The sequence below is a fragment of the Lytechinus variegatus genome, chromosome 19 (assembly GCF_018143015.1).
Source record: "Lytechinus variegatus isolate NC3 chromosome 19, Lvar_3.0, whole genome shotgun sequence".
Lineage (NCBI taxonomy): Eukaryota > Metazoa > Echinodermata > Echinoidea > Temnopleuroida > Toxopneustidae > Lytechinus > Lytechinus variegatus.
Window position 1 is genome coordinate 8,577,717 of NC_054758.1, and position 9,833 is coordinate 8,587,549.

Below are 9,833 nucleotides of genomic sequence, written 5' to 3' on the forward strand. Positions count from 1 at the left end.
GTGAGACTATAGGCGGCGGCGTCAACATCAAATCTTAACCTAAGGTTAAGTTTTTGAAATGACATCATAACTTAAAAGAATATATGGACCTAGGTCGTTAAACTTGGACATAAGGTTAATCAAGTATCACTGAACATCCTGCATGAGTTTTATGTCACATGACCAAGGTCAAAGGTCATTTAGGGTCAATGAACTTTGGCCGAATTGGGGGTATCTGTTGAATTACCATCATAACTTTGAAAGTTTATGGATCTGATTCATGAAACTTGGACATAAGAGTAATCAGGGGAGCGTTTCTTGAAAGGACTTGTCAGACGTTTTATCCGACAGTTACTATAGTAACAGTGCTTCTCAACCAATCAGAATCCAGGTAATTTGTCAGATCTGACAACTTGTCGGACCAAAATATTGATGAAACGCCCCCCAGGTATCACTGAACATCCTCTGCGAGTTTCAGATCACATGATCAAGATCAAAGGTCATGTAAGGTCAATGAACTTTGCCCATGTTGGGTTTTTTTGTTGAATAACCATCATATCTCTGTAAGTTTATTGGTCTAGGTCATAAAAAAGTGGACATAGAGTAACCATGTATCACTGAACATCTTGTGCGAGTTATAGTAGTTTTCAAAGTCAGCACTACTGCTATATTGAACAGCGTGATGCAGGTGAGACGGCCAGAGGCATTCCACTTGTCTTTTTATTCACACGATATACCTCTTGCTCTTCATTCCATTCAACTCAATAAATTTATTGACATGTAATAGTTTTAAGAAACGTGAATTTCCTCAAACCGTCGATACTTTACATATAGGTACTTTTAAGTGCATGGGAAAAGTTTATTACATTTGGAACACAAACCACAAATCTTTATTCCAACAACCGAAACAAACAAAATATCTCGTATCCAGAACACACACAACAAGCCTTGCTATTTAATGGGTCCCTCCATTTGCTCAAGTATACTTTAGCAAAAACAATAGATAAAAATACATATGTTATATCCTTGCTTCTGCTCGTCATTCATCATAATATTTTTTCTTATTCATCATATTGTATATCCATGTAGTGCTGGTGTTGGAAGGACTGGTGTAGTGTTGAGCATTGACAGTGTGGTAGCTGAAGCCAAGAGAACCAATCAAGTGGATATCTTTGGATACGTGTCCAAGATGAGACAACACCGCCCTTACATGGTGCAGACACAGGTAGGTGGTTGGTTACGTAATACAACTATTTATTATTATAATATTGTTACCCTGTATCTTGTTTGGTAAGATCCGATACCCAAGATTTTAATATGTTCATAACTTCATAAAGCTTTGTTTTTTTATGATTTATATGATTTATCATTATAGAAGATCTTAACACAGCCAGTACATTTGAGATACATGAAGGTAAATAAAATAATTGTGAACTTTTAAAACAGACATTTTTTTATTGATATCGCGTCTCACCAAAACAACTAGCATATTGCTTTTCAATTGCTTTCACATTTTTTATGAGCACCCCTTTTTCAAGAGTGTGGGATAAAGTATATTTTATTTCTTGTATCACTTTTTGCATAAATTATTTTTCTAGGAGCAATACAAGTTTGTGTACATTGCAGTCCTGGAAGCTCTCTTGTCTGAAAATACCAGAATCCAAGCCTGCTACTTTGAATCTGCATTGATGAAACTTCAAGTAGTAACCAGAAACAAAAAAGGGATGTCCACTCTACTGGGCAAACAATTTCAGGTAAGATAAAACAGTCACAACACTAAGTCTATGGTCGCACGAACGAAACCGACTTTAACCAACCATAACATTTTCGTCCGTGTGCAGTTGGTTTCATCGGCGTGCCTGTCTGCTTGACGCATTACTCAATTACAACAAACATTCGTGACTAGCAACAAGCATGGGACAAGAGTAATTCTGAATCCTAAAATAACATATACATGTAGATAATTATATCCAAATATATATATTTGCATGTTTGGATGTGAATTTCTGTAATGTGAATAGTTAGCACAATCGGTCATAAAAACATAAGCCCATTCTAAGTACCGACCAGTGTAGGTCATCAGAAACCAAAATCAAATCAGTCATATGCAGCCCAACGCCATGTTAACATATAATATCTATGAAATGGAATCAGGGAACGAAGTAATGACATGTCGCTCAAAGTTGATATTGAGATTTTTTGAGTTTCAATGAACACTTCCTAAACATTAAAATGATATATTAATTATTGGTCAACTGTAACCTCATGAGAAGTTGATGGAAAGGAGAGGAAATTCACCGAGAGCTCAATAACAAATAAGACGAAAACCAGTTTTAAGTTCGGGGTTCACTTGACCATGAGATGCCTGTTGCATATTGTGCTATGTCAGTGAAACTTCCACCATTCCCCCAAAATGTTGTCAAAGAAACCCTTTTTATTATTTGTTTTACCTTCGCAACTTAGTTCTTTCCAGTAAAGAGATTTGTCCTGTCCGAAAAGCAAATTTGGTAATTTGCTATTTAAAGAGAATCATGCCTGGCAACTTATTTTTTAGGTTTGGAGTAGCTGGTCAAAAATAGTACTAGTTTCTGGATTTTTTCCTTTTTTCTCTGTGTTTTGTAGAACCTGACGATCGTTTGCCCTGATCCCCCAGCAGCAATGGTAAGAACTGGTACACAGGCTGAAAATCGGTCAAAGAGTCGATATGCCAATATTCTTCCACGTAAGTATTTACTTTCATAAACATTGGTTTGTAATTCAAACAATTAATTTTTATGCATGATAGACAAATCTCTGCTTACTTTCCGCCAAAAAATGTCATTCAACTGATTTTGTTTTAAATCACAAACATCATTACTAGCATGATACACAAACCCAAAAATATTTGGAATAGATAAATGAATTCATTCTGAAAAAATATTGTGAATTAGAATCAATTAAATGGAATTAAAGTGAATTACAAAACCTACATATACGAATGCAATTACAATATGCCGAACAGCAATCGGCTCTTTCATACGAATTATTCCATCGTTTCCCCCCTCAGTGGAAAGGAACCGTGTTATTCTGCAATCTAAGAGCTCTTCGGATTCTGACTTCATCAACGCCAGCTTCGTTAGGGTATGTTTATTATTGATTGGTCAGATTTTAGCTGCATGGAAAATAAATAATTGGGAACATAATGTATGATTTTTTTTTCATTTGATTCTAGTTTTCCATATTGCACGATTGATACTGATCATTGTTACATAAATGTTAACCAAGAAGCATCTTCAGTATAAAGATGAACATTGACCAATTATTACGATTTTAATTTAATTATACCAATGTGCAAAATTGGATAAGTAGCTGATTAGCGTGCCAAGGGTTAAATAATAATTCAAGGGTCGACGTTTATATAAGTATTCGAATATTTGAATAAGTTCAACATCTTTTTGTGATCCGAACACAAGGCAAACCTTTTTTGTTTATTTATGTTTGATTTGGATTATCATTACCAAAGAGCTGTTGTATGAAAATTATCACTATTCACTCCGATATCAGAGGTAAAGTAAAATGCTTTACACAATCCTAAATATACCGGTGAGTTTTTCATGAACGGACCGTCCGGATGTTCTATCTGACAGTTACCATAAATAATGAGCATCTTATCCATTCAAAATCAAGAGAATTCGTCAGATCGGACAACTTGTATGACGAAAAAAAATGTTGATGAAACACCCCCCCTCCCCTTGTAAAAGTCGTCACTCCTGACGAAGAGCAACCACTCGAAACATCGAGATCCAAAAGTTATTCTCAGAATTTCACCAAAAACAATCAAGAATTGCCTACATGGTGCATTCACAGACCTGCCATCTAATCCAATCCTAAACATTTTAACATCCTTCACTTCACTGTACCCATTGGTTTTTCTATCGTACAGGGCCTTCGATACGGATTCATCACAACACAGATGCCCATGCCGAATACCGTTGGTGATTTCTGGTCAATGGTAATCGACTATCAACCCGCGATCATTGTTATGCTCAATGATGACAGCCGTGATAAGGTATACATAGTATAAGTTTATATCATTCCTTAAAACCATTATACAGCTATGGTAAACATGTATACTGCTATTTCATTTTCTCCATCTGAGTCTGAGTAGTCTATTCTACATTAACCGTTCCCGTTGGTTGTATTTGTGGTACAGAGTACAGCAATGATTACTGATGATTCTCATTTAGGCTAATATTAAAAAAATGTAGAAGGGATTTGGAAATGGCACTACTTAGATATTAACCTCCAATGGCAACAATTACGGTGAAAAGAGTTGCCATTATGATTTCCTATGTAATCAAGGTCAGGTTGTCTTGCCAAATTTCGATCAAAGGAATTCCAAAAGCGTAATGAGATGATACTCTGCCTTAATGAGTCATATGTTACTTCAATGTGATGTTTTTCATCATCGAGAGCATTAGTAAGATATACACGCACGAGTTACATTTTGATCAGTTCTAACACACCCGAGGCAAAGCCGAGTGTATTTGGACTGCCTCAAATGTAACAAGTGTGTAATCCAATCCGGATGCCTATTAAAGCAGAATGACGGGTGTGTTTTGTAAGAAAGAGATGTGGGTGCTCGTAATTTGAGTGACGACCCTTCGCTCAGTAACAAGATTATAATGTTCAGTAGATATATGTACATGTTATACATGTACATAAGTACTAGTCCTTATCAAATTATCCTGTTAGCTAAAATGAATAAAGGGTCACTTGACCGATTTCAGGCAATCGTTTGGTTGGGATCCAAATCACCATTCTGAAAGGTTACATTAGCTAACGGCCTCAAAATCATATAGCAGCAGCCCTTATCGAGACAGTCTGTCTCCATCCTGTTCTCTCCATGAGGGAAGGGATATTCAGTGAAGTCTAGCTCTGTTACCATTGGTGGAGATCCACCAGAAATCGGGGAATTTATCTTCCATGATGTATGACAGATTCAAGAACATACACTGTAAAAACTGTGGTGTTAAAACTGACACCAATTGGTGTTAATAGAGGACCACACCCAGAGGTGTTAGAATTACACCCTAGAGATTGAACAGAACACCAAAGAGAGTAAATGTAACAACCAAAGGTGTTGTAATAACACCTATAGGTGTAAAACTAACACCACCAATTTAAGACCGGTGTAAAATAATTTGTGTGGTCCTCTATGTACACCAGTTAACACCACAGTTTTTGCTGTGTAGAAAATACATGTATATTACCAAATCTTTGTTGAAAATTGATGAATCAAAATGGCTGTTTCGTCCTGGAATTTGGACAAATCACATATTTGCAATTTTCGTCAGCTCTGAAACTTAGGGCGAAACTGCTTCCCGGTTCATCAATCTTCGATATAAACCCCGGGCTGTTCATTGCCATATGACGTCATTTCAATACATTCACTGTGTTCTTGAAAGCGTCGTGTGTCTTCGGAGCGGAAACTCCCCCATGTAATCCATTATCACAATTTTATACACTCCTTTACAGAGTTGCGCTCAATACTGGTTTGACAATAGCGTTACAACCTTTGGATCTGTCTCTGTAACCACGCTGTCAGTCTGTGAAAGAGAAGGGTTCATTATCAGAGAGCTTCAAGCAACTCGGGACAACTCACAGGTAACTACCGACGAGAACGTCATTATTCTTTATATACATAAGCAGTAATGAAGTAGTAACTACAATACTCAATAGGCTTTATTAATGAAAACGAAAGCGTACACTCAGATTTTTCAAACTAATCTAGAAGTTTGTTCAAATATAAACCACTGTTGGAAAATTGCATTAGAAATTGACATACTAAAGCTTTTCGACATGCACTCATCGGAGTAAAATCGCATGACTTAACATTACGCCAGAACAAAGCAATATGATGGATCTAAAGAGACGTTATTCGAGCTGTCAGTTTGTTTTATGTTATCTTCCGATTTTACAGGACCAAACATTTAATTCACCGTTAGTTTAAAGGAAAGGGCGTGGAAAATGAATTGGATTTTTTGAACCAATAGTTGGTCAGCTCATAATTTTTCAACTTTTTGGTTAGTTACAAGAAATTCCAGGAGTGTTCCCAGATTTCCCAGTAATTCACATAAGTACATAGTAAGATTCATAAGACTTGACTTCAATAATATAGGACAAAGGACGCTTATGTATGATCTAAATTTGAATAAGTGCTTTATAAATATTTGAATCTGAAGGTTTGTCACGTTGTGAAGCAGTACCAGTTCCTGGAGTGGCCAACTAAAGCAAAACAACAGAGAGACCGTGCCAAGAGTCTCCTTGATTTCATTGGAGAGGTTGAGGATTCTTTCAGCGACATTTCAGAGGAGTTTCCGGTCGTTGTTCACTGTCTGTAAGTTCACAATCTTGGTCATCACATTTATTGCAATTTGTTCTATTGTTAGGAACAAATTTACATTCATATCCCATTGGGTAAGGGTAACGAATAATGGGTGACGTTGAAAAGCTCTCTGGAATGATGTAACAGGATGTAAGGTCTAATCCTCATCGCAAGTGAGACTCAAGATCATTAATGCGCATAATTACAAAATTCTTTCAGTTTACTGGACCAAAATAAAGATATCAATTGTTTTCCATCTCTGCCATCCCAAGTACAAACATAATCAAAAGCTGGTAGGGTTTACCGGACGAGTCATCTGTAACATCGCCATTTTTGTTTTCTTTTTTTAAGTTTGGCAGTAACTGCGCCCTATTCTTCGACCTATAATCTACAAACTTTAGTCAATTAAGAGTACCTTGAAGTTTGGGTCACATCTTTATGTGGTCTTTGACGGGGATCTCCACACTTGCTACAGAAACAAAACAATGAAGTATCCTGAAAAACTGCTGTGAAATCCCTCGTAATGCAACTAATTTCTAATAACTACTTGATGTTTCTATTGTATATTTAAATTCATGTTCAAGGAACGGTGTTGGTCGAACTGGTGTCTTCTGTACAACTCTAGAGTGCATTAAGCAGTTGAACACAGAGGACGCGGTTGATATATTTCAAATGGTCAAGATGCTCCGGAATGAGAGGACGCACTTTGTACAAACGGAGGTAATTGATTATCATGACATGGGCGTCAGCGCAAAGAACCTTATTTTGTTCATAGGGGTACATCTGTCGTTGCGCCCCCCCAAAAAAAAAAAAAATAATAATAATAATAAAATAAATAAATAAATAATGTTTATCTGCACTGACGGCCATGTATCAGGGGAGCGTTTTGTGAAAGGTCCTGTCGAATGTTTTATAAAACAAGAGATTGGTTTTATCTGAAAGATTTTATACAAACATAGAGTGCTTCTCAGTCAATCAAAATCAAGAAAAGTTAACAGATCTGACTTGTTTGACAAAAATATCGATAAACCATTTTAATAATGCACCCGAATTCAAAAGACCTACTTGTAAAATGAGCAATGATATAAAAATACAATAATTTCAAATCGCAACTCCCCTATTGGCATTGATTACTAATGATACTTGTAATGCCACGCACTTTCCATCTTAATTGCTCAAGGAGTTTCAGAGCAAATTTAAAATAGATTTTTCCATTATCTAACTTTTTTATTGTTGTGGAAAATAGGAAGAATACACTTTCATCCACGAGTTGATCAATGAATACCTACATGAAAATGACTACGAGCAGCTACCTGTACCGGTAGAGGATGACGAACACACGTACGGGAACGTGGAGTCTACCGCAGCCCCGGATGTGACGGGCGAGGGCGTGTATGAGATTGCAAGCATCCAAGATGGCGCCGGGAACAGGCCCGTGTCGTATCGTAACCTTGCAGGAATAGATGGCAGGCAGAGTGTTGCTGCTGCAGAGCAAACGAGCACTGAGGAACGAACAGCTCAACCACCGAGAGACGATGTCTATGAAAATGTGAATTACCGGTAATACTAAGAATATATATATCCGGTAGAAAACACCAACACCCTCTTGAAACACTTCCGTTTGTGTGTATTATAGTTTTCATTAAAATATGACTTGGAGTTGCAGAAACAGCTATATAAAATTGGCAATGTAAAAATGAAAGGCAAATATTCATAGCAACAGACACTACAATAGGCGTTCGCTTGAAGTTAAAAAAAAAAACATTTACTTTTGGAGGCTCATTAATCCAGGTTGTTATCCATAATTAGGTCGCATATACACGTATATTTTACAAGCTTTGTAGAGGTGCAATATCTAGTGTACCATTGTACGAGTTAATATAAGGAACTGTGCTGGTTCACAGCAATTAAATAGTATAATGATGTTTGTCTAAATAGGCGTACACATTCGTTTTTCTTTCTGATGATTGGAGACATAAGTCTGAAAGTGCCTGTCTGCCGTGTAAATAAGGTTTTTGAGCAACCATCTAAAGATATGAAGTCATTAGGCTATGCCCCATCAGAAAAGAATCGGCAAATGAAGCATTTATTGCCAAATACATATCTGATAAAATAGTATACTGCACTTAGTGGTTCTTGATTAAGGTTAAAGTTAACGAATCGATTATCTTTTGCCAGATTTTTATTAAAGACATCTTATTAAAATATATATAGAACATATGTGGACTTATTCTTATCAAGTATATGTTATAAGAAAATACAAGAAATAATAGGTTCATAAGTAACGATTTTAATTATGAGTGCGTGTGTGTCAGGGTGTGGGTGCGTGTGTGTATGTGCAGATATTGTCTCCTTATATAGTGCAGTATGGCTGTCTTTTGTGAATAAAACGTTCCATTACTCCTTGTCTTGTCTCAAATAACACTGTTCCTTCTCGTTCTTTTTCTCCTATTTCTCCATGTTTTGTAAATTTGTGCAAATTATATGAATGCAATCATTCTTGTCCATGTTCATTGCTGAAATATCGCAGGTTTTCAAGTGAGTGTATGTATGTGGTATATTGTCATAACTGTACTATGTAGTGTAAAGATTTATTGTGTAGGTTTCAAACAATTATGAAATATTTTTACAACGGAACAGTACTTATATCTCCATCTCTCCATAGCACGAATATTGCCTTATAGGCCTTTTCTTGCTCATGTGAACTACTAATGTTATACAAGCTATTGCCAATAAGCCAGTTCGTAGTTCGTTTCTGCGCATGATCAAAAGATTCTACGCATGATCAGAGGAAGGTTATTTGTACTAAAGTGACATGTTGGTTTAAAATCTAATGAGATAAGCACCAACTTTGATGTCTTGATTATTCATAAAAGTATGGTTTTCATTTACATCCACAAAAAACAACAATGTGTCCACGAACGAGTGGTATTTCACGGTTAGCCAAGTACGTTGTGCAACATCTTATGATATGCATTCAAAATAGGAATGCAACAAATACCTTCATAAAGTGTTCTTTGGCGTGCTATTCTAGTCACCTGGTCTATTCAATTTCTTCATGCTGCCATGTAAGGCAAGCTTACGTAATATCTTGCTTTGAAATCTGCCTATCATAATGAAAGAAATGAAAGGTCATTGACCAAAATTGTCAATGAAGTAACTACGAACTGGTCTATCCTTCAGATTTTTCAGAGCGAGACCACTATTTTTATGGCTTGAACCCGCTGGTTTTAGTTACTTCTTGCTTATCGCTCTGCAGCCATGGCAGCCGCAGCATTAGAACTAAAGTCCAATCATGATTTTATATTGCATTGCAAGCAATTAAAGAATAAAGGCATTTAATATTCAGCGTACGGGCGAGATTTTTCAGGTACGTCACTATCCAGAGCAAACAAAGTACAATGTACGTTTTAGAAAAAAAGTAGTTTATTGTGATATATTGAATTTATGGATAACTCGTAATTTCAGCTTAAGAGTACGAATAACG

At 36.4% G+C, this 9,833-nt stretch overlaps 1 protein-coding gene across 1 annotated transcript in view; it reads left to right on the top strand.

Annotated features, from left to right (window-relative positions):
• LOC121405972 (receptor-type tyrosine-protein phosphatase epsilon-like) overlaps positions 1 to 9,151 on the top strand; it is a 28,462-nt gene extending 19,311 nt beyond the window's left edge. Inside the window, exons 12-20 of the mRNA XM_041596968.1 lie at positions 1,069 to 1,204; positions 1,578 to 1,733; positions 2,602 to 2,701; positions 3,026 to 3,099; positions 3,902 to 4,027; positions 5,497 to 5,625; positions 6,204 to 6,358; positions 6,931 to 7,066; positions 7,593 to 9,151. Of these exons, the coding sequence (XP_041452902.1) occupies positions 1,069 to 1,204; positions 1,578 to 1,733; positions 2,602 to 2,701; positions 3,026 to 3,099; positions 3,902 to 4,027; positions 5,497 to 5,625; positions 6,204 to 6,358; positions 6,931 to 7,066; positions 7,593 to 7,910 (1,330 nt within the window). The 3' untranslated portion in view covers positions 7,911 to 9,151. The remainder of the gene's footprint in view (positions 1 to 1,068; positions 1,205 to 1,577; positions 1,734 to 2,601; positions 2,702 to 3,025; positions 3,100 to 3,901; positions 4,028 to 5,496; positions 5,626 to 6,203; positions 6,359 to 6,930; positions 7,067 to 7,592) is intronic.
• Positions 9,152 to 9,833: the final 682 nt, after the last annotated feature.